Raw genomic sequence first — 26417 nt, 5'->3', positions numbered from 1 at the left:
CGCTTGTGCGATGATGATTTGACGATGGAGAAAGTTCATCGGTACTGGCAAATCCCAGTTTAGGACACTTCGCCAGTCCCACATTGTCTTCTTTCACCATCGTCTTTGCATGTTGTGGAAGAATCGAACGACAAAACATACGCATCATTTCCATCTAAACTGAAGACCTCCGGCCAATTATTGCCACTGCCTACAGCGCAAGACCACGGGGTCACCCGCTCGCGTTAGCGATGGACCGCCACATTCATTCATAGAAATCCATTGTTGCTGCCCATGTATCTTTGAACGGGGTTGTGGCTATCGTCACCTTGCCACCAGAGACTGTTGGACCGTCCACAAATGCCATCACCGTTGCTGCAAGGCCATACCATTTCTCTCAAGCCGCCCATAGATCATATCTCATCATTGAAGGCTACATGAGCATAAAAGAACTATCGCCGCCCCGGGTAGACCGATGATGGTGGCAAGGGAGTAGAGTGAGTGGAGGAGGCCCAAGACCAAGCGCCGCAATAGGGATCATCACCGGTCGTGTCACCGGACGAGCTGTGGGACGAGCACCATTCAGCGCCACCTGTCCAAGCTCCACCCCGTCACCCAAGATGAGGTCCACATGCACATCACCTCAAGGATGCGAGTGGAAGGCTGAGAGGCCGCATTGCTGGCAGCCGAGGAGAGAAACCATCGAATGACCATCTCCATGGCCTCATGCGTGTGAACCCACCCTCTGCCGCCGCAATGATCTGACGCCAACCATTTCACTGCCATCCACCATGCGGACTTCGCCCGACGACTTCCTCCAGTAACGACGAGGGGGGAGTGGCGAGGGAGAGGTGCTGACAGTTAGGGTTTGGGGATGCCTCCGGAATGTCCCAATGTGGACCACGCATGGCCTGCCTAATTATTTTCTTCTTAGTGCTAAAATTTTAATAAATGCGGGCATTTATTTCCTTCTTTGTTTATTTGTTGACAATGATGGGTTGCTCTTGTTTTTATTTTATGTCTTCATTTTACTGTTTGGTTTTTTGTTTCCCTTTTAGATTTTCTTTGTTTGTTCAATTTGTTTCTTTTTTTCTTTTTCTTCCTTTTCGCTAGTGTCCTGTTTCTCTTCTAGTTTCGTCCCGTAGAAGCAGGACTCGAACTCATAATAATGCAACAAATCATTCTAAACACGGTGACCGGCTGAGCTAGCAAAGTCTTGATGAAAATACTGCAGTTTTGTTCTATTTATATAGACATTATCGTTCATTATACTTTTTTGTCGTACGGATGTGGGCTGAGCGAACTCGAACTAGCGCCCTTGAGGCAAAACTGGATCCAAAAAAAAAAGCTAAGTGCAATACGTGAAAAACTACAAGTGCATTTTATTTATACGCTATTTTTTGCAGTTGGCACGTGAGGGCGCCTCACCCCTGCCTGTGCGTTGCAACGGGAGAGATATTTTGTTTACGACAAGCAACGGAAAAGATAATCGATTGTGTCCAAAAGAACGGTCTCCACAATGGTAGGTGACAGAGTAAGGAGTTGCGATCTTCTCACTGGACATGTTTGAACCATGAAAATTTTTATAGTGGTGGGGTTGGTAGGCGTGGTGGCGAGCACCCAACTCATGCCTTTTTCTTTCGCGTCCGCCTCCATCTCGGGGTTGTGCATGCCTCCTCATTTGGTGGATATGTGACGACCATCGGAACACGGTTGCTTCGACCACTCTCCTACGACGGTGTAACTGGATGGATTACTAATTACAACGCATAAATCGTCTTTCACAAGCATAATCAGGCATGAATGTCCCTTAATTATAACAGGTTATTCCCTCTGATTATTTTAGTGCTCACGTTAATTTTTTTTGAAAGCCCAGACAGTTTTAAAAAATGTGGACATTTATTTTTCGAAAATTCTATAAAACTTTTGAAAAAACACAAACAAAATTAGAAACTGGAATAGTTATTGAAATTCAAAAACAATATGAGGAAACCATCAACCTTTTATAAAAACACAACATTATTGATCTTTTCAAAAGGAGAACATTCAGAACAATTTTTAAAAATGTTTTCTTAGACACAAACATTATTTTGTTTTTGAGAACTTTTCACTAAAAAAGGAATATTTTCTCAATATGGAACTATTATTTTTATAAATAAATCTCGAAAAATTCTAAAATAGAATCTTTTTTAAACGGCAATATTCTTAAAATTTTGAAGAAATTCCGAAACCAGTTTTTTTAAGTTTCTATTTTTTCAAAAACAGGAATAAAATATTGTAATGCTAATTTTTTGAATATTTGAAAAAAATTAAATTCTGAATATATATATATATAGTATATTTTTATTTCAAGTTAAATAAAAAATGGAAAAAGGAAAACGAAACACAGGCACAAAAATTTAGTTGAAACGGGCCAGCCCAATCTTCGACGACCTGTGCGTTTTTTTTAGAAAAGGAGGACGACCCCCGGCCTCTGCATCTGGACGATGCATACGGCCATTTTATTAATTATTGTCACAAGACCTTACAAAGTCATACAACAATAAGACTAAAGCCACCAACTAAGCAACATCTGTCGCTATCCCTATCCAGTTGATGAAGGGGCGCTGAAAGTCTGGGCCTAATACCAAATAGACCTCACAGCCAAACCTAACATCTAAAACTTGAGGTCCCAACCAGGACGCCTGCCGGGTATGGGCACCCACCAGTCCGGCATGCTCCTCAACCAGGACGCCTGCCGGGTATGAGGCTGCCGCAGCCACCTGCCAACAATCCATCTTCAGAGCTGTACTGCTGCATCAACCTTGCCCGGTCTAGCTGCCGCCGACGCCACCACGACGCCAGGCAGCGCCACCCTCCTACATGAGTCCATCTCCGCTCATCAGGCGCCGAGTCTCCACTTCGCCACGCCGCCGAGATCCGCTGTCATCAATGGACCAGATGAATCACCGCTCCTCCTCTTGTCCCCTCCAACCAGCACTTGCTCCAAAACGATGCCCCCAGGAGGGAGAACGATACCGAAGGCACCGTCATCGTCCGATCCGGTAGACCCAGATCTAGGGTTTCCCCCGGAGATTCCCGATCAGGTTGACATGACCTGCAACGACGATGCCTCCAGAAGGGAACGACGTCTGAGATGCCGCCATCGTCCGCCAGACCGCAGTCAGGCGCGATTTTCACCGGAAGCCACGTCTTCCTGAACTCGCGGCTAGCTGGAATCGAGCGGAACCTTGCCACAAAGACGTATGTAGCCATCGGTACTCCGGCAGAGATCCGGCATCTCCTCACCGGTCCCTCCACGCGCCGGCGGTCAGCGGAAGGCCTCCCTGCGACGGATCCAAATGGGGCGTTGGATCCGTAGTGGCTGTCGTCACCATCACGACCAGAACAGCTAGGCCCGCTGGATGGGGCGCTGCCACCGCCGCCATCCATTCAGGGCCGCCGCTCCGCCGGCTATGGTGCTCCGGCCCCAGCCGCACAGCCTGGAGTCGCCGTCCCAGCCGCTGTTGTTGGATCGCAAGAGAGGAGCCGCCCCTGCCGCCTCAGATGGGATCCACTGCATCCGCTCGCCCAGATGCCTTCGGCACCGGGCCCGCCGCCACTGCGGCCCATGCCGGCAGTAGCGGCGGCAGGAGGCGGCGGCTAGAAGGTGCTGGCGGCGCTAGGGTTTCGGGGCCCCTAGCGCCGCCCAGGGGGAGGCGACGCGAGGGGGAGGGGAGGGGGACGACATGTGCGTACCTTCAACTATTTGTCACCGCGTGCGGCAAATAAGGTCTTTTTAACGCATGGGCAGGATAATTACTGGGTTGGCTTTGTTGGGCTGGAGTGCGCCCGACTCAATTGCGGAATTCTGGAGAGACTGTTTGTCTTTTCTAGTAGATGCACAAAAATTTAGTACCACCTCGGATACACAAAAAATATTTTCGACGGTGAACGGATCAAAATATTAGAGTAACACACCTTGCTTTATTAGTACGTATAGATTTTTTGAAGTTGGCACGTGAGGGCGCCTCACCCCTGCGTGGGCCTCAGCCCATCAAAGGCAAAATAAAAGAGGAGTTGACATCTTTCCCATGTGGGCAATGAGTGTTGGTGAACGTTGTAGAAAATAAAAAATTTCTACTCTTCACCAAGATCAATCTATGGAGTCATCTAGCAACGAGAGAGAGGAGTGCATCTACATACCCTTGTAGATCGCGAGCGGAAGCGTTCAAGAGAACGGGGTTGATGGAGTCGTACTCGCTGTGATCCAAATCACCGATGACCAAGTGCCGAACGGACGGCACCTCCGCGTTCAACACACGTACGGTCGGGGAAGATGTCTCCTCCTTCTTGATCCAGCAAGGGGGAAGGAGAGGTTGATGGAGATCCAGCAGCACGACGACGTGGTGGCGGAAGTAGCGGGATCCCGGCAGGGCTTCGCCAAGCGCAAGCGGGGAGGAGAGGTGTTACGGAGGGAGAGGGAGGAGCCAGGAGCAAGGGTGCGGCTGCCCTCCCCCCCTCTTTATATAGGGGCCCTGGGGGGCGCCGGCCCTAGGAGATCCAATCTCCAAGGGGGCGGCGGCCAAGGGGTGGCTTCCCCCCCCAAGCCAAGTGGGGCGCCCCCCACCCCTAGGGTTTCCAACCCTAGGCGCAGGGGGAGGCCCAAGGGGGGCGCACCAGCCCACCAGGGGCTGGTTCCCCTCCCACTTCAGCCCATGGGGCCCTCCAGGATAGGTGGCCCCACCCGGTGGACCCCCGGGACCCTTCGGGTGGTCCCGGTACAATACCGATTACCCCCGAAACTTTTCCGATGGCCGAAACTCGACTTCCTATATATAAATATTTACCTCCGGACCATTCTGGAACTCCTCGTGACGTCCGGGATCTCTTCTGGGACTCCGAACAACTTTCGGGTTACCGCATACTAATATCTCTACAACCCTAGCGTCATCGAACCTTAAGAGTGTAGACCCTACGGGTTCGGGAGACACGCAGACATGACCGAGACGAATCTCCGGTCAATAACCAACAGCAGGATCTGGATACCCATGTTGGCTCCCACATGCTCCTCGATGATCTCATCGGATGAACCACGATGTCGAGGATTCAATCAATCCCGTATACAATTCCCTTTGTCAATCGGTACGTTACTTGCCTGAGATTCGATCATCGGTATCCCAATACCTTGTTCAATCTCGTTTCCGGCAAGTCACTTTACTCGTTCCGTAATGCATGATCCCGTGACCAAAACTTGGTCACATTGAGCTCATTATGATGATGCATTACCGAGTGGGCCAAGAGATACCTCTCCGTCATACGGAGTGACAAATCCCAGACTCGATTCGTGCCAACCCAACAGACACTTTCAGAGATACCCGTAGTGCACCTTTATAGCCACCCAGTTATGTTGTGACATTTGGCACACCCAAAGCACTCCTATGGTATCCGGGAGTTACACAATCTCATGGTCTAAGGAAATGATACTTGACATTGGAAAAGCTCTAGCAAACGAACTACACGATCTTGTGCTATGCTTAGGATTGGGTCTTGTCCATCACATCATTCTCCTAATGATGTGATCCCGTTATCAATGACATCTAATGTCCATAGTCAGGAAACCATGACTATCTGTTGACCAACGAGCTAGTCAACTAGAGGCTCACTAGGGACATGTTGTGGTCTATGTATTCACACATGTATTATGATTTCCGGATAACACAATTATAGCATGAACAATAGACAATTATCATGAACAAGGAAATATAATAACAACCATTTTATTATTGCCTCTAGGGCATATTTCCAACAGTCTCCCACTTGCACTAGAGTCAATAATCTAGTTACATTGTGATGAATTGAACACCCATAGAGTTCTGGTGTTGATCATGTTTTGCTCGCGGAAGAGGTTTGGTCAACGGATCCGCGACATTCAGATCCGTATGTACTTTACAAATATCTATGTCTCCATCTTGTACATTTTCACGAATGGAGTTGAAGCGACGCTAGATGTGCCTGGTCTTCTTGTGAAACCTGGGCTCCTTGGCAAGGGCACTGGCTCTAGTGTTGTCACAGAAGAGAGTCATCGGCCCCGACGCATTGGGTATGACTCCTAGGTCGGCGATGAACTCCTTCATCCAGATCGCTTCATGCGCTGCCTCCGAGGCTGCCATGTACTCCGCTTCACATGTAGATCCCGCCACGACTCTTTGATTGCAACTGCACCAGCTTACTGCCCCACCATTCAAAATATACAAGTATCCGGTTTGTGACTTAGAGTCATCCAGATCTGTGTCGAAGCTAGCGTCGACGTAACCCCTTACGACGAGCTCCTCGTCACCTCCATATACGAGAAACATATCGTTAGTCCTTTTCAGGTACTTCAGGATGTTCTTGACCGCTGTCCAGTGTTCCATGCCAGGATTACTTTGGTACCTTTCTACCAAACTTACGGCAAGGTTTACATCAGGTTTGGTACACAGCATGGCATACATGATAGACCCTATGGCTGAGGCATAGGGGACGACACTCATCTTTTCTCTATCTTCTGCCGTGGTCGGACATTGAGCTGAGCTCAATTTCACACCTTGCAATACAGGCAAGAACCCCTTCTTGGACTGATCCATATTGAACTTCTTCAATATCTTATCAAGGTATGTGCTTTGTGAAAGACCTATGAGGTGTCTCGATCTATCTCTATAGATATTGATGCCTAATATGTAAGCAGCTTCTCCAAGGTCCTTCATTGAAAAACACTTATTCAAGTAGGCCTTAATACTGTCCAAAAGTTCTATATCATTTCCCATCAAAAGTATGTCATCCACATATAATATGAGAAATGCTACAGAGCTCCCACTCACTTTCTTGTAAACGCAGGCTTCTCCATAAGTCTGCATAAACCCAAACGCTTTGATCATTTCATTAAAGCGAATGTTCCAACTCCGAGATGCTTGGACCAGCCCACAGATAGAGCGCTGGAGCTTGCATACCTTGTTAGCATTCTTAGGATCGACAAAACCTTCCGGCTGCATCATATACAATTCTTCCTTAAGAAAGCCGTTGAGGAATGCTGTTTTGACGTCCATTTGCCATATCTCATAATCATAGTATGCGGCAATTGCTAACATGATTCGGACGGACTTCAGCTTCGCTACGGGTGAGAAGGTCTCATCATAGTCAACCCCTTGAACTTGTTGATAACCCTTAGTGACAAGTCGAGCCTTATAGATGGTAACATTACCATCCGCGTCCGTCTTCTTCTTAAAGATCCATTTATTCTCTATCGCTCGCCGATCATCGGGCAAGTCTGTCAAAGTCCATACTTTTTTTTCATACATGGATCCTATCTCGGATTGCATGGCTTCAAGCCATTTGTTGGAATCTGGGCCCGCCATTGCTTCTTCATAGTTCGAAGGTTCACCGTTGTCTAACAACATGATTTCCAGGACAGGGTTGTCGTACCACTCTAGTGCGGAACGTGTCCTTGTGGACCTATGAAGTTCAGTAGCAACTTGATCTGAAGTTTCATGATCATCATCATTAACCTCCTCTCTAGTCGGTGGAGGCACCACAGAAACATTTTCTTGGGCTGCGCTACTCTCCGGTTCAAGAGGCAATACTTCATCAAGTTCCACTTTCCTCTCACTTACTTCTTTCGAGAGAAACTCTTTTTCCAGAAAGGACCCGTTCTTGGCAACAAAGATCTTGCCTTCGGATCTGAGGTAGAAGGTATACCCAATGGTTTCCTTAGGGTATCCTATGAAGACACATTTTTCCGACTTGGGTTCAAGCTTTTCAGGTTGAAGTTTCTTGACATAAGCATCGCATCCCCAAACTTTTAGAAACGACAGCTTAGGTTTCTTCCCAAACCATAATTCATATGGTGTCGTCTCAACGGATCTAGACGGTGCCCTATTTAAAGTGAATGTAGCTATTTCTAGAGCGTATCCCCAAAATGATAGCGGTAAATCAGTGAGTGACATCATAGATCGCACCATATCCAATAAAGTGCGATTACGACGTTCGGACACACCGTTACGCTGAGGTGTTCCAGGCGGCGTGAGTTGTGAAACGATTCCACATTTCCTTAAGTGCGTACCAAATTCGTGACTTAAATATTCTCCCCCACGATCTGATCGTAATAATTTTATCTTTCGGTCACGTTTATTCTCTACCTCATTCTGAAATTCCTTGAACTTTTCAAAGGTCTCAGACTTGTGTTTCATCAAATAGACATACCCATATCTACTTAAGTCATCAGTGAGAGTGAGAACATAACGATAGCCACCGCGAGCCTCAACGCTCATTGGACCGCACGCATCAATATGTATAATTTCCAATAAGTTGGTTGCTCGCTCCATTGTTCCGGAGAACGGAGTCTTGGTCATTTTACCCATGAGGCATGGTTCGCACGTGTCAAATGATTCAAAATCAAGAGACTCCAAAAGTCCATCTGTACAGAGATTTTTCATGCGTTTGACACCTATGTGACCAAGGTGGCAGTGCCACAAGTATGTGGGACTATCATTATCAACCTTACATCTTTTGGTATTCACACTATGAATATGTGTAACATCATGTTCGAGATTCATTAAGAATAAACCATTCACCAGCGGGGCATGACCATAAAACACATCTCTCATATAAATAGAACAACAATTATTCTTGGATTTAAATGAGTAGCCATCTCGCATTAAACGAGATCCAGATACAATGTTCATGCTCAAAGCTGGCACTAAATAACAATTATTTAGGTTTAAAACTAATCCCGTAGGTAAATGTAGAGGTAGCGTGCCGACGGCGATCACATTGACCTTGGAACCATTCCCGACGCGCATCGTCACCTCGTCCTTCGCCAGTCTTCGTTTATTCCGCAGCTCCTGTTTTGAGTTACAAATATGAGCAACCGCACCGGTATCAAATACCCAGGAGCTACTATGAGTACTGGTAATGTACACATCAATTACATGTATATCACATATACCTTTAGTGTTGCCGGCCTTCTTGTCCGCTAAGTATTTGGGGCAGTTCCGCTTCCAGTGTCCCTTTCCCTTGCAATAAAAGCACTCAGTCTCAGGCTTGGGTCCATTCTTTGGATTCTTCCCGGCAACTGGCTTACCGGGCGCGGCAACTCCCTTGCCGTCCTTCTTCTTACCCTTGCCCTTTTTGAACTTAGTGGTTTTATTCACCATCAACGCTTGATGTTCCTTTTTGATCTCCACCTCCGCTGATTTCAGCATTGAATATACCTCAGGGATGGTCTTTTCCATCCCCTACATATTGAAGTTCATCACAAAGCTCTTGTAGCTCGGTGGGAGCGACTGAAGGATTCTGTCAATGACCGCGTCATCCAGGAGATTAACTCCCAGCTGAGTCAAGCGGTTGTGCAACCCAGACATTTTGAGTATGTGATCACTGACAGAACTATTTTCCTCCATCTTACAAGTGTAGAACTTGTCGAAGACTTCATATCTCTCGACTCGGGCATGAGCTTGGAAAACCATTTTCAGCTCTTTGAACATCTCATATGCTCCGTGTTGCTCAAAGCGCTTTTGGAGCCCCGGTTCTAAGGTGTAAAGCATGCCGCACTGAACGAGGGAGTAATCATCAGCACGCTGCTGCCAAGCGTTCATAACGTCTTGGTTCTCTGGGATGGGTGCTTCACCTAGCGGTGGTTCTAGGACATATTGTTTCCTAGCAGCTATGAGGATGATCCTCAGGTTCCGGACCCAGTCCCTATAGTTGCTGCCATCATCTTTCAGCTTGGTTTTCTCTAGGAACGCGTTGAAGTTGAGGTTGACATTAGCGTGGGCCATTTGATCTACAAGACATATTGCAAAGTTTTTTAGACTAAGTTCATGATAATTAAGTTCATCTAATCAAATTATTTAATGAACTCCCACTCAGATTAGACATCCCTCTAGTCATCTAAGTGATACATGATCCGACTCAACTAGACCGTGTCCGATCATCACGTGAGACGGACTAGTCATCATCGGTGAACATCTCCATGTTGATCGTATCTTCCATACGACTCATGTTCAACCTTTCGGTCTCTTGTGTTCCAAGGCCATGTCTCTACATGCTAGGCTCGTCAAGTCAACCTAAGTGTTTTGCATGTGTAAATCTGGCTTACACCCGTTGTATGTGAACGTTAGAATCTATCACACCCGATCATCACGTGGTGCTTCGAGACAACGATCTTTCGCAACGGTGCACAGTTAGGGGGAACATTTTCTTGAAATTACTATGAGGGATCATCTTATTTACTACCGTCGTACTAAGCAAATAAGAAGCAAAACATGATAAACATCACATGCAATCAAATAGTGACATGATATGGCCAATATCATATTGCTCCTTTGATCTCCATCTTCGGGGCGCCATGATCATCTTCGTCACCGGCATGACACCATGATCTCCATCATCGTGTCTTCATGAAGTTGTCTCGTCATCTATTACTTATACTACTATGGCTAACGGTTTAGCAATAAAGTAAAGTAATTACATGAAGTTTATGTTGACACGCAGGTCATAAATAAATTAAGACAACTCCTATGGCTCCTGCCGGTTGTCATACTCATCGACATGCAAGTCGTGATTCCTATTACAAGAACGTGATCAATCTCATACATCATATATATCATTCATCACATCTTTTGGCCATATCACATCACACGACACATGCTGCAAAAACAAGTTAGATGTCCTCTAATTGTTGTTGCATGTTTTTACGTGGCTGTATTAGGGTTCTAGCAAGAACGTTTCTTACCTACGTCAAAACCACAACGTGATATGCCAATTTCTATTTACCCTTCATAAGGACCCTTTTCATCGAATCCGATCCGAGTAAAGTGGGAGAGACAGACACCCGCTAGCCACCTTATGCAACTAGTGCATGTCAGTCGGTGGAACCTGTCTCACGTAAGCGTACGTGTAAGGTCGGTCTGGGCCGCTTCATCCCACAATGCCGCCGAATCAAGAAATGACTAGTAACGGCAAGTAAATTGGCAAAATTGACGGCCACAACATCTTGTGTTCTACTCGTGCATAGAAACTACGCATAGACCTAGCTCATGATGCCACTGTTGGTGAACGTTGCAGAAAATAAAAAAATTCTACGCTTCACCAAGATCAATCTATGGATTCATCTAGAAACGAGAGAGAGGAGTGCATCTACATACCCTTGTAGATAGCGAGCGGAAGCGTTCAAGAGAACGGGTTGATGGAGTCGTACTCGCCATGATCCAAATCACCGATGACCAAGTGCCGAACGGACGGCACCTCCATGTTCAACACACGTACGGTCGGGGAAGACATCTCCTCCTTCTTGATCCAGCAAGGGGGAAGGAGAGGTTGATGGAGATCCAACAGCACGACGGCGTGGTGGTGGAAGTAGCGGGATCCCGGCAGGGCTTCCCCAAGCGCAAGCGGGGAGGAGAGGTGTTACGGAGGGAGAGGGAGGCGCCGGGAGCAAGGGTGGGGCTGCCCTCCCTCCCCCCTCTTTATATAGGGGCCCTAGGGGGGCGCCGTCCCTAGGAGATCCAATCTCCAAGGGGGGCGGCGGCCAAGGGGTGGCTTCCCCCCCAAGCCAAGTGGGGCGCCCCTACCCCTAGGGTTTCCAACCCTAGGCGCAGGGGGAGGCCCAAGGGGGGCGCACCAGCCCACCAGGGGCTGGTTCCCCTCCCACTTCAGCCCATGGGGACCTCCGGGATAGGTGGTCCCACCCGGTGGACCCCCGAGACCCTTCCGGTGGTCCCGGTACAATACCGATTACCCTCGAAACTTTCCCGATGGCCGAAACTTGACTTCCTATATATAAATCTTTACCTCCGGACCATTCCGGAACTCCTCGTGACGTCCAGAATCTCATCCGGGACTCCGAACAACTTTCGGGTTACCGCATACTAATATCTCTACAACCCTAGCGTCATCGAACCTTAAGTGTCACTACTAGGGAAAACCTTATACACAGAATCTTAGCAGCAGCGCGGTCTAAAAACAGACGCTACTTCTAATTAGCAGCAACGAGTTTTAGAAAAGAGCGCTGCTAATGACTGAGTAGCAGTAGCGCTCTAGGTGAAAAGAGCGCTACTACTATAATTGCCACGGTGTTGCCTCCAGGAAAGATATAGTAGTAGCGCCCTTCCCGTGGACGCGCTACTGCTAAAGAACTTAGTAGCAGCAGTTTTGCTCAAAACTCGCTGCTGCTAAGTATGACCGCAACTAATTAAGTTTAGTCCCATACTGCTAAGCGAACAAGGTGTTTACCACCTTAAATATGTTGCTTCTCAACCTATCTCGAGCACTTGGTCTTCATTGAACTATATGTGTATGATTTGTGGTTGCAATATGAATCCTCGCCTGTACCTATACAAGTACAGTGAGGATTCATGTTGACTATTTAGATTATACACAAAAATATCAATGATGACCAATGTATATTTTTGTTGTTTTTACTAAACAAAAGAAATAACTGCTTCCATTAGCAGTAGCGGTTTTCCCCAAAACGCGCTGTAGATAAGTTAGCTATAGCGCGTCTTCTGTACGTGCGCTACTGCTAGTTCTAGTTAACCACCCCCCGCATCAAAATTTCGCTAAGTCCTCCTTTCCCCCCCACCGGCCTGTTCCCCTACTCCCTGTCGCCGCCGCCCGAGCCCGAGCGCGCCTGCGCCCTCACCGCCGCCGCCCGCCCTCAACCTCACCGCCGCCGCTCTCGACCATACTGTCACCGCCCTCGACCGAGCCCGCCGCCCAGGAACGCCGCCCTCCCGATCCCGAGCCCGCCCTCGCCGCCCCTCTGTTGCCGAGCACCTCCCCGCCACCGTCTCTCCCTCTGTAAGCCCCCCACCCCTCCCCAACCCCCTCTCTCTTTGCTTAGTTAGTAGATGATTTTAGTAGTAGTAGATGTTAATTTATGGTTCATAGATAATGATTTTTAGAAGTAGTGGATATTAATTACTAGTAGTGATGGTAAACTAGTTGTATACTTAGCAGTAGTACATGTTAATTAGTAGTAGATGTAGTAGTTAGATGTTAATTAGTAGTAGTAGATGTGCTAGTTTCTTTCTACTTATAGTAAGTTTATATTTAGTAAGAACTAGTTGAATTAATAGAACTAGTTTAGTTTTAGTTGAACTAGTTAAGTTTTGGTTGAACTAGTTAAGTTTTAGTTGAACTAGTATAGTAAGTAAATTAATAACTAGTTGAACTACTTCATTTTTAGAAAGAACTAGTTTTTTTCTTTTTATACTAAGTTTATATTTAGTAAGAGCTAGTTGAATTAATAGAACTAGTTGAACATGCCATATTTGGTGTTATTTTCTAGTTTAAGCAATTATTTTATGTTTTGGTTACACCTCCGAGTGGCCTATGTTTTGCCGGAGTGTTGATTAATTTCCGTTCCGGCAAATTTCAGGCGCTCGATATGTCCTTTTTTAGCAAAGGTCATGCCGGATTTTTCCGTGAATTCTGGCATGACTTGTGCTAGAATATGTACAAGTTTAATCTTTGAATTATGAACGTAGGAAATGTCGTACTCGGACGACGACAGTCTCCCGAGGGAGTGCAGTTGGTGCCACGATGATCGAGGTATGTGCAACAGGTTCGTTCAGCTGGATGAAGATCGGCGCTTCAGCATTAAGCTCGAGGAGACCTTCGATGTTGAAACGGTACGCAACAACGACAAGTGTTTTTTTCGTAATTAAGCATGACTTCAACTGTTTCAACGTCTAATTTTCATCTTTTACAATTCGACTAGCTTATCCCATGCCATGCAAGACGCTATGTCTTGGAGAGGATGGGTTTTGAAGACCATGAAAATTTTCAAACAAAGAAAATACACCTAAGGACCCATCATGATATCGATTTTGAAGTAAATCTGTACAATTCTCAGAGCGTAACTCATTTTGGTTGCCAAAATTGGGAAGCACTTTGCAAAATGTATGGTTTTTATGAGGGTATGATTGTCAGCATGGATCTTGGTGATCCTGACATCGAGCAAGACAATATGGACATTTGGGTCCTTGTTGATACGCTTCCGATTCTACCGCAATGTGAGTTTCTCAAACATAGTTATTAACTAATTTATATTGTTTATTCCAAAATAGTTGACAACTTTTTTCCATTGACAGTTTATTTTGAATCTTCAAAGAATGTGCAGAAGATGGTAGACAAAACCCACTACACTGATGGCTCCGAATTAACTTATAAGGAGAATACAATACCTATTATCGAACTCCTCCAAATTATGGTGAATACGTGCCACTAGTGCACGTGTTGAACCACGATAACTTCTATGGAGATACCCTGGTAAGATATTTTACTATTACGACATCCGTGCATCTTTTGCATACTTCTAAAACTAGTACATCATTGCTAACTACGAAGTTATTACTATGTTTTTCAACAGAAAATCCCGATGGATTGTGTGCCTCATTTGATGTATTACAATGGTCCCCTTGAAGTTCTGAACCTACAGCCAGGTCATCCTACAGATCTCACCTGTGCATATCGAATTTCTGAAACCGGTGAACACATGCTAATCAAAGAGTGGAAAAAATGTTTGGACATTCGTAAGGAGGTTCTTGGAAGCAACATTAAGCGAAAGGCAAGAATTGGAGATAGGATAATCTGCATTCTCCATAATGGAGAGTGAGGGGCTATCTTGTTTTTTGCTATTTTACCTTAGAGAATATAGTAGGTCCTAAGAGAATGTAGTAGGTCCTATGAGGTACAATATGTTTATTATGTGATACAATGTGTTAGAGTTGAAGATGTGAGGAGTACTTGTGATTACGACTAGTGACCAATGATATGATGATGATGATGATAAGTTGTTAATGATATGATGATGATGATATTTATTATATCATTGGGTGAAAGAACCGCGGATTAGTTTCAAGTGGATGTCCGTCCACTTGAAACTAGTCCACACGGTTCTTTCACCCCGTGATGTAATAACTCATTATGATGTAAAAACAATTTGTAAATTCCTGTTGTATGAAAATTTGTGTAAAGGTGTACGAATACAACATGAACCATGATGAACCACGATGTCGAGGATTCAATCAATCCCGTATACAATTCCCTTTGTCAATCGGTACGTTACTTGCCCGAGATTCGATCGTCGGTATCCCAATACCTTGTTCAGTCTCGTTTCCGGCAAGTCACTTTACTCGTTCCGTAATGCATGATCCCGTGACCAAACACTTGGTCACATTGAGCTCATTATGATGATGCATTACCGAGTGGGCCAAGAGATACCTCTCCGTCATACGGAGTGACAAATCCCAGACTCGATTCGTGCCAACCCAACAGACACTTCCAGAGATACCCGTAGTGCACCTTTATAGCCACCCAGTTACGTTGTGACATTTGGCACACCCAAAGCACTCCTATGGTATCCGGGAGTTGCACAATCTCATGGTCTAAGGAAATGATACTTGACATTGGAAAAGCTCTAGCAAACGAACTACACGATCTTGTGCTATGCTTAGGATTGGGTCTTGTCCATCACATCATTCTCCTAATGATGTGATCCCGTTATCAATGACATCTAATGTCCATAGTCAGGAAACCATGACTATCTGTTGACCAATGAGCTAGTCAACTAGAGGCTCACTAGGGACATGTTGTGGTCTATGTATTCACACATGTATTACGATTTCCGGATAACACAATTATAGCATGAACAATAGACAATTATCATGAACAAGGAAATATAATAACAACCATTTTTTTATTGCCTTTAGGGCATATTTCCAACAATGAGTTCCATTTAACTAGGATAGTATTTCATTTATTCCCTCCGTGCATGACGTTTGCTCGCCGAGCATTGAAATTACTCCCTCCTTTCATCTATATAGGGCCTAATGCATTTTTTAAGACTGCCTTTGACTATTGACAAGATTAATAGTACATGACATGCACAATGTGAAAATTATATCATTGAAAGCTCCTTTCACACAGGAATTTAACGGTGTGATCTGTGTATGTTGCATGTCATATATTATTGCTCTAATATTTGATTAAAGTTAGCCTCGAAAAACGCATTAGGCCCTATATAGATGGAAGGAGGGAGTATTACTACTTGAGCTGTGAAACATGCAAGGCTCCTATGAAAATAATTCTTGACCATCGCATCTAAGAAAGTTGTATCCATTGACAAATCATGACGCGTGGATGCATGCATGTGCCAAGGTACACCGCCCACTAGCTCTTATTCCCCATCTGATCTAGGTACAACATCTCTTAGAAAGAAGAAATCATCTAGGTACATCAAGGGCACGAGGACATTCTCGATCTGCTGCAAGAGTTCCCCGGCCTTCATCGCATGGGGCATGAAAAGGCGGGGTCTCTTGATCGCGAGACCTCTCTTGTTGGCGGCCGGAATGTCGGATTTGAATTTGCCTGGAGGTTGTGGTTTGTAAGGGCGGAGAGGGGAACACTAGTAGAAAAGGGGCCATTTGTCCCGGTTCGTACGGGCCTTTTGTCGCGGTTGTTGAACCGGGACTAAAGGGTTGTTACTAATGCCCTGGTCCTTTAGTCCCGGTTCTTACACGAACCAGGACAGATGGGCCTCCACGTGGCCGGTGCGGCGAGCCCAGGCAGGAGGGCCTTTGATCCCAGTTGGTGGCACCAACCGGGACCAATAGGCGTCCACGCGTCAGCATTACGGGGGCTGAGGTTTTTGTTTTTTTTGAAGGGGGGGTGTTGGGGGTTAATTTAGGTGTTTCATATATTGTGTTAGCTAGCTAATTAATAGAGAGAAGTGTCCTCTCTTATGTCCGTGCTTGGTCGACGCTATGTACTATATACGTATAGACACTACAAGAAATATGTCAACTTATGACCTTCTGTCAGTGACCCTCGAAGAATTGGTCATAAATTTATGACCATTTTAGACCAATTGGTCAAAAGCTGTTCAGGGGGCTCCAAACCCTAAACCATTGCGACCATTTTGGTCAGAAAGGTCGTAATTTCCTTACACGAAATGGTCACAAAGCAAACAGTGCTAGTCCGCTGCCTTATTTCTAGTTGTTAATGACCAATATAGATGGTCATAGCCTTGTAGATTGTGGTGGGTTGTGATGACTAGGCGCCATCTCATCAGTTTTGCCTATGTGTCATGTCCATGTGGCAGTTTTTTCCCTAGGTTGTGAAGCAACCTATATTTCTATCATTCCCAAAATTCCCAAAAAATCTCATAAATTCTTTGGGGCATATATTCATCAAATATGTAAAAATCCTTCCTTGCCTAGTTCAAAACTAATTCAAAAATATTCATTTTCCTATTATGTTCACAACAACACTTTATGAAGGAAGTGCTATTTATATATTCTTGATTGCCCTTGGAATTTTTGGGCACTCTTTCCTATCCAAATCATTACCGCATGACAAAATTCAGCTCCATTTTCCTAGCAAATCTTCCTCAGCAAATTTCCAAAGTTTTTGTCCACCTAGAAGCATTGTGAAGGAAGTACCTTTTTTATATCTCTAAATGACATGAAATTTATACAGTTCCTTCATATGCCCAAATTATCACCCTCCTCCAAATTGCAGCTCAGTCAAATCATCTATGTGAGCCCAGGTTCAATTTATATTTTATGGCCAAATTGGCACGTTGCAAAGCAAGTGTTATATAGACCCCTCCTATTACCCTCAAACTTTTCGGGCACTCTTCCATACCCAAATCATTGCGGCATGATAATATTCAGCTCAATTTTCCTAGTAAATCTTTCTCAGGAAATTTCCAAAGTTTCTTCCTCGAGAGAAGCTTTGTGAAGTAAGTACTAGCTAGGCTTACCCAAATGATAGGAAAATTTACCCGCGCATGACCATACCTATGTAACTTACCTACACCAATTTTTAGCTCATTTCATTCAACCAATCTCTCTCACTAGTTTTCCCAAGTTTTTGTCCGTAGAAGAGCATTGTGAAGGAAGTACTACTTTGGCATGTCAAAATGATATCAATTTTCTACAATGCTTTCCTATGCCCAAATAACCATCCTCCACCAAATTTCAGCTCAATCTATTCATTATTTTGAGCCCAGCTTCAACATTCATATTTTTGTCCAGTGTGGTACTTTGCAAAGCAAGTACCACCTAGGATCCTCCTTTTGAGCTGAAAATTTGTGAATACATTCTCCTTAGTAGATTATCATCCTCGGGCAAAACTTACGCCCATTGGCCATGTGCATTTCCCGTACCGCTAATCAAACACTTGGCTGGTTATTCATGTTTGAGCATCGATCGGTCTCCTCGTGAGAATCTTATGTTGTGTTTTTCTTCCTAGCACATACATGGGGAGTGCCCAACCCACTAGACATGCCTAGGCTGCCCAGAACACATGACAACGCCACGGCCACGCGGTGACCACGCGGCGGGCATGCGAGTTTACGCGCTCTAGAGTTGGGGGCCTCGGCCACCGCCCAAACCTCGACGTATCGCCACCAAACCATATATTTATGATTAAATAGGTACTTATGTAACTAGAAATGATTTTTGGAAAAAATAAATAGCAAACTATGAGGCAGCTGCAGTTCAAATTTGACCCGCTTCCTGCTGAATCGGCGGGAATTTGTCTTTTTCACCAGAGGTGGATCAAAATTTTTGACACCCAACCATTTTGTCAATTGTGCATTAAATATGGCCTAGTATTTTATAAAATTGATTAGGTCCAGTTTTGCAACAAATATATGGTAGGTCCTTCACAAAAAAAACTCATTTCAGGCACTCGGAAAATGGAAAATGGTTTTTTCGTCCAAAGAAAATGAAAACTTCCTTAGTCAACATTGTTTGCCATTTCAATATGCACCCATGTGCACAATATGAGATCATTTGAACAAACTATGCCATGAATGTGGCCATAAGATTGATCATTTGGCTTGAAAGCCATGAATCTTCACACTTGATAGCTCATTTCTGAGAACACTTTTCTAAAATAATTACTGTATTACAATTTATTATTTTTCCTGGAAACTTGTTCACATATAATGACACAAATGCGAAGGTTTTCCAATTTTTTGATTTTTTTTTGAATTTTTTATGCCCGTTTCAAAATGCGGTCAAAACGGCGGGCTTGACCGTTCCTAACTAGTGGTTGAATATTGGAATTTTTTTGGTGTTTCTCTGATTAAATAGATACTTATGTACCTAGAAATGATTTTGGAAAAAATAAATAGCAAACTATGAGGCAGCTGCAGTTCAAATTTGACCCGCTTCCAACTGAATCGGCGGGAATTTGTCTTTTTCACCAGAGGTGGATCAAAACTTTTGACACCCAACCATTTTGTCAATTGTGCATTAAATATGTCCTAATATTTTATAAAAATGATTTGGTACAATTTTTCAACAAATATATGGTAGGTCCTTCACAAAAAAACCTCATTTCGGGCACTCGAAAAATGGAAAATGAATTTTCCGTGCAAAGAAAATGAAAACTCCCTTTGAAAACATTGTTTGGAATTCCAAGATGCACCCTTGTGCACAATATGAGATCATTTGAACAAACTATGCCATGAATGTGGCCATAAGATTGATCGTTTGGGTTGAAATACATGAATCTTCACACATGATAGCTCATTTCTGATAACACTTTTTTAAAATAATTACTGTATTACAATTTTATTATTTTTCCTGGAAACTTGTTCACATATAATGACACAAATGCGAAGGTTTTCCAATTTTTTGATTTTTTTGAATTTTTTATGCCCGTTTCAAAATGCGGTCAAAATGGCGGGCTTGACCGTTCCTAACTAGTGGTTGAATATTGAAATTTTTGTGGTGTTTCTCTGATTAAATAGATACTTATGTACCTAGAAATGATTTTTGGAAAAAATAAATAGCAAACTATGAGGCAGCTGCAGTTCAAATTTGACCCGCTTCCAACTGAATCGGCGGGAATTTGTCTTTTTCACCAGAGGTGGATCAAAACTTTTTTCACCCAACCATTTGGTCAATTGTGCATTATATATGTCCTAGTATTTTATAAAATTGATTTGGTCCATTTTTGCAACAAATATATGGTAGGTCCTTCACAAAAAAACCTCATTTCGGGCACTCGAAAAATGGAAAATGAATTTTCCATGCAAAGAAAATGAAAACTCCCTTTGGCAACATTGTTTGGAATTCCAATATGCACCCTTGTGCACAATATGAGATCATTTGGACAAACTATGCCATGAATGTGGCCATAAGATTGATCGTTTGGGTTGAAATACTTGTATCTTCACACATAATAGCTCATTTCTGAGAACACTTTTTTAAAATAATTACCGTATTACAAGTTTATTATTTTTCCTGAAAACTTGGTCACATATAATGACGCAATGCGAAGGTTTTCCAATTTTTTGATTTTTTTTGAATTTTTTATGCTCGTTTCAAAATGCGGTCAAAACGGCGGGCTTGACCGTTCCTAGCTAGTGGTTGAATCTTGGAATTTTTTTTGGTGTTTCTCTGATTAAATAGATACTTATGTACCTAGAAATGATTTTTGGAAAAAATAAATAGAAAACTATGAGGCAGCTGCAGTTCAAATTTGACCCGCTTCCAACTGAATCGGCGGGAATTTGTCTTTTTCACCAGAGGTGGATCAAAACTTTTGACACCCAACCATTTGGTCAATTGTGCATTAAATATGGCCTAGTATTTTAGAAAATTGATTTGGTATAATTTTGCAACAAATATATAGTATGTCCTTCAAAAAAAACTCATTTTAGACACTTTAAAAATGGAAAATGATTGAAAAAAAACTAATTTCTCCTAACTCTTTTAAAAGATATTTGTCTTATTTCGATTTGTCATTATTCCTGAAAACTAAGGTCAAATTTGATGAAACATGAGAAGATATTTTATTTTTATTTTTATTTTTCAGATCATAAAATAGCCAATATGATTTAGCACCTTACTTTTAGTCGATTACGATCAATTTAGATGGTCAAAAAATGTAGTACTGGTATACTGCGTTCTGATTGGTCCAGGAGCATCTCACGCGGATCGTGCCTAATCACCGTCGGATGCTCCTGGATCCAACGGCCCGCCTGTCTCACCCACGTCGCCCAACCCACAACCCGCACTCCCTCCCACACACCCAACCGCACCCAACCCCTCGTGCCCACTCGCCTCTCTCTCTCTCTCGAACCCTAGCGCTCCACTCCTCCTTGGCCGCCGCCACCTCCGGTGCCCTCTGTCCGGTGAGATTCATATGGATCGATCCCCTCCAACCCTCCAACCCACGACTCCTCCTCCTCTCCTCCTCTCTGGATCTCTGGATTGACCCAACCGCTTCTCCCCCAATCCCGGCCTCCTCCATGCCGAGCCGAGAGACACTCCCCACTTCCAGCCGAAACCCTAGCCTGAGACCCCTTCCTCCTCGATGGCCAACCCCTCCATGGCGGCCGGCGGCAGGGTGCCCTTGGCGGTGGGGGTCCGTGCCATCGGAGCCCAGATCCGCAACCGCATCCGCGTGGCGCCCGTCGACCGCGTGGCTACGGCCCTGGCGACGCGATGGTAGCGTCGGCCCTAACGGCGTTGGAGGCGGCGAGCCAGTCCCTGAGAAACCGCGAGATCCTCGGCGCCGTGGGCACCACCGCGGCGGCGCTAAGCACCACCGATGCCGATGGGGTCCAACAAGGTGGACAAGCCGCTGCGGCGGATCGGTGCGTCGCTCGAGCAGCTCGCGGCCGTCGCCAAGCCACAGCAGCAGCCCGCGATGGCGGCGGGGGACTTCTCGCGTGCCTGCTCCAACGTCTCCGTCCTCTTTGGCTGCCTCGGCATCGCCTTCAAATTTGCCTTGATGGACTACGTCGCCAAGGCAAGCTGCCGCTCCTCAGCCCCCCTCTCCTCCCCCGCTACCTGCTCTGCTGTTCGGTATGCTACTTCATTGTGCTTGTACTGTATGTGGTAAAATTTCTGGTGATTCCTTCCCGGGACATTGGTTTAGTTGTGTGAAACTGAGAGGTTTGGGATGAAATGACCATTGCTTGTTCAATCAGTAAATTCTTCAGTGTTCTTGGCTTCTTAGTACATGCACATTGAGTACATGCACATTCACATTTATTGTATCTGAATTGTATCAACTTGCCAGTTAGCTAATTACTAAAATCATGTGCACATAACTATGTGAAGTTGATGTTCAACGATTACATGTGATAACTAGGAAGCATATTTTTATCAGTGGATTGCTATTTCTTTTCTTGCTTCTGTTTGCAAAATTAGGTGATCATGGTAGCCTTGTTTTCTTTAGTGTTAAAAAAGTACTAGGCTGCAGTTTTTAGTGTGTCATCTTTATATGTGTCTTTCGAGTGAACAAACTATGCTAAAGGTAGATCAGGACTTTCATCTGAAGTGGAATTCTATCTTGGGTCTGATCTTTTGAATGAAAAGTTTTAGTTAGAAATACACTGCTTTCTATCTGAAGGGGTGTATAGCTGTGTTGTATGACGTTGTTAGTTTTTAATGTACAAAAATTTGGTAGGTATTCTAGGCTGATGGTTGTTGGGACTCTATAGTTATTGAATGGATTTGCTAGCAACAAGGTGCCAGGCACAATTTACTGGTTATGAGAAGACTATAGTTGTGTTATTGTGATATTCAATTTATAGAATTGACTATGTTCTGTTTTTGCTTCAGGTAAACCAAGGTTTTGCTCATGGCTCGTACTAAGCAGACTGCTCGTAAGTCCACTGGAGGAAAGGCTCCTAAGAAGCAGCTAGCCACCAAGGTTTGTGACTGCAATATTGATAGTTTACCTATGCCATGTCTTTATTTATGATTTAGGTAAATTGAACTGGGTATAATTTGAACCTCAACCTTCATTGCCAGCTTATGACCAGATATCCTATTGATGTATATGGACTATCATGGTATTATTGTTAATTTGACCATGTGCTCTACTTTGCTTTTTGACAGGCTGCCCGTAAGTCTGCTCCCACAACTGGAGGAGTGAAGAAGCCTCACCGTTACCGCCCTGGAACTGTTGCTCTTCGGTGTGTAAAATCTTCCAACCTATTCTAGCATGTGTTATAGTTTTGTTTTTAAGTATTCTCAAATGAGTAAATTTTGTGCTTGACTTTGCAGTGAGATCCGCAAGTACCAGAAGAGCACGGAGCTGCTCATCAGGAAGCTTCCATTCCAGAGGCTTGTTAGGGAGATTGCCCAGGACTTCAAGGTGATCAATCAACTTGTGCACTACATTGTGATGCTCCTGTTGTGTCAACTCTTATAGTATGATGAATCAAGTAAACTAAAAGCACCATCCTGTTCTGTCTGTGCAGACTGACCTCCGCTTCCAGAGCCATGCGGTGCTGGCCCTTCAAGAGGCTACAGAGGCCTACCTGGTGGGTCTCTTCGAGGATCCGTGGCGAGAGGGCTTAAGGTGCTTGCTTTGCCTGTGGGAATGTCTCTGGCGGGCATCTGTGTCTGCTTTTGCTGCTGTTTTTAGTGATTGTTTGGAACTGCTAGCTCTAATTTAACTTACTTCTCGTTCCCATGTTTCTGCTGTCAGTATTCCCATGGCAATTTAGGTAACTATAGCAATACTGTACAAGAAACATCATTGCATTACAAGTTGGGTTTAAATCTACTTGTGAGCAACTGGGTGCGCCCATTCTAGAAATATGATATGTAGATTTGCTTCACAGAACTGATGATGATGCACGTATTTGGAACAGTCCAGTCCATTCTCACAACCAATTAAGTCCAGAGCTCACACCTCTCTGTTGATTATGCACGTACATTCCAGTTAAAGAATAACACACGATTAATTAATTCTTGGGCTCTTCTAGCCATGCTTCTTACTCTAGGTTCCAAGTAGAGATTCCTATATACGTATACTTGCTTTGCTACCGATTCCTGACTCTGTCTGTCTGTTTTGGAACTGTAAAATGCAGTGATGCCAAACATCGCCTCTGCTTCAACTGATTAATTTTCTGCGTGCCAAACAGAGCCTGTGATGTTATCAAAATATTTGCTACTCTTAATGGGTTTATCCCACTTGATGATCTTAACCACCAAGATCTCTGAGGCTCTTATTTCTAGTCTAATGTTATCAGTACAGTATATCTGCTGTTTGCATGATAGATACATATATGTGACATCAATTTGTCGTTGGATATTGCTGGAAACTAGCTATGTCACATCAATTTCTTGGTTGTCTAGTTTGTTATGTCACATCAATTATATGCTTTTTCTGAGATTGTGTTTTAGCTACTGCCACTTTGAGCTGTTGTAGATTTTAGTTATCAATTACAACAAAGCATTCTTACATTCCAGACTTGATCTTACTACTAAATAGCACCCCCCGTTGTTGTTGTTGTTGTTGTTGTGGTTATTCACCCTATCCTTGCTGTTCTGTTTTCTTGTTGGCAGATATTTTGAGTAAATTCAAGACGAAAGATGTTCAAAGAAGCTCCAAGACATTCTTATATAGCAAGTTATGTAATAATAGATGGGTTATCTGGGAATTTAATGTATCTTCTCTCTGTTTGTGAATGAAATAGTAATTATGTATGTGATTTAATGTATCTTCTCTCTGTGAATTTCATGTATGTTTCAGAATTACAATTCCTGTTTCATATGAAATAGTAATTATGTATGTGATTTGAAAATGTGTGCAATGAAAACATGACTCATGCGACCCACTTATCAAAATAATTTGAGCACATTTGAAATTTCTGACGTGTGGGACCAGTGTATGATATTATGATATTTGGGACAAATGTAAAATAGTGGAAAATAAAATAGCAAAAAGTAAAAGATCATACGCTGTAAAAGGCCGCATCTAGAAATAAAAAGGCCAAATTGTTGGGCCAGGCCCATGTAGCTAGAGAAAATTAATAAAGAAAATATACAGCAAAAAGGCCGAATTGTTGGTCTAGGCCCATGTAGAAAACCGAATTGGACCGGGCTGAATCTTGTGCCACATCAGCTTGCCACGCTGGATGCCTACGTGGCCTGGGGAGGTTGCTAGTGACCAAAACGCCACAGTAGACGTATTTTGGTTATAAACGTCTTCGACCATTCCATAAGAAAGGTCGCTAATGTCAGTTTATGACGGCCAGCTTTTGACCTTATGTTTTTGGTCACAAAAAGGTCACAAATGAAAATTTGTGACCATTCAGTGACCAATAGTGGTGGTCACAAGTTGACATATTTCTTGTAGGGAGAGAGGACTAGACACGCTAGCTAGCTAGTAAGCAAACGAAGGAAACAGAAGATCGTCATGAACATATGCATACAGAGAGAAGTGATATCGACCACCTCTCCTTCTCCGAGAGATTGGTCGAACAACAAGTTTTCATATATCTATCCGACACTACCGGCTACATATATAAAATAATTATCTCTTATAATATAATCTCCTAATTATATATGAACACAGGATCCACATAGTATTCTCCGTCTTCAGCGATCACGTGGTCAAGGAAGAATGCCGCCAATTCCTCTTGAATTGCTCGCATACGATCTGGTGGTAGGAGTTCATCCCGCATCTGAAAGATCTAATTTGAAGAAGGGGGTCAATACATATATATATATATGAATAAATGAAACTCAACACAAATGATGGTAATAAAATAAAATTGTGAATATTATTGCTTACGCACTTCATATTGTTCGTCAGAGTACCCCTGTTCACAGGTAGTGTGGCGGATGGACTCGCAAACATAGTATCCACATAAATCATTCCCTTGATCCCACCACAACCAATTTACAAGAAATAGAGGTCAATCAAACTGATAAGCAAGCATGCCAAATGGTATTGACGAAACTAGCGCTTGAATCACTAGGAGATGCGCGGAACATGCTACTATAGCACTTACTTTCGGATGTCTAAATTGCAGCTTCTTCGGCAGTCCCGGAGCTTTTTTGGTGAATTTTCTCCAAACCCTGCCAGACAAAGAAAACAATTACTTGATATCATGAAATGAACAAAGTTGCTGATATGGTGGATAATGATCGATTTAACTTACTTCTCGAGCATTTGAGTCATGTCCGCATACTCCTAGGGATCTTTTTGTCTCGAGTCTAAGACGGTTACTAGTCCCTGCTCAAGCTTAATCTCTAGGAGAATATAGTGGAAACTTGGCACGCATGCATAACTCATCAATTACATTACTATAACCTGGACTAATATATAAGGGAAACCGAATATGCACAAGACAGTAACACTCACTTGAAGTTGTAAGGAAAGAGTATTATATCTTTGTTTTCATTTATTACCAACGATCGTAGCAAGTTGGCCTCGGTATCTTCGGCATGATATTCAACCTCAGTTGCATCTATGAGATTTGTGTTAATGAACCCAATATCACCGACTTGTCTTTTCTTCAATTCGGCGATCTTCAATCTGCATAATATAGTGAGGATAATTATAAATACATGCAATGAAAGAGCTGGCCTATATAGAGAGACTTAATGACAGAAGTAGTAGTACTTACAGACAGTAGCAAGTGACCG

The 26417-nt window shown here is 43.8% G+C and overlaps 1 protein-coding gene and 1 non-coding gene across 2 annotated transcripts; both read left to right on the top strand.

Annotated features, from left to right (window-relative positions):
* Nucleotides 1-22596: 22596 nt before the first annotated feature.
* On the top strand, nt 22597-23882 carry LOC125518178 (histone H3.3-like). The gene is made up of 5 exons (XM_048683101.1): nt 22597-22683; nt 22872-22948; nt 23040-23130; nt 23237-23337; nt 23852-23882. Exons 1-5 carry the CDS (start codon nt 22612-22614, stop codon nt 23880-23882), a joined length of 372 nt encoding a protein of 123 aa, XP_048539058.1. The 5' UTR covers nt 22597-22611.
* Nucleotides 23883-23905: 23 nt separating this feature from the next.
* On the top strand, nt 23906-23988 carry LOC125526090. The gene has a single exon (XR_007291552.1). It is a non-coding gene; the product is annotated as a small nucleolar RNA SNORD24 (small nucleolar RNA).
* Nucleotides 23989-26417: the final 2429 nt, after the last annotated feature.

Source organism: Triticum urartu, chromosome 7 (genome assembly GCF_003073215.2).
Source record: "Triticum urartu cultivar G1812 chromosome 7, Tu2.1, whole genome shotgun sequence".
Taxonomy (NCBI): Eukaryota; Viridiplantae; Streptophyta; class Magnoliopsida; order Poales; family Poaceae; genus Triticum; species Triticum urartu.
This window is presented reverse-complemented; position numbering and strand designations above follow the sequence as displayed.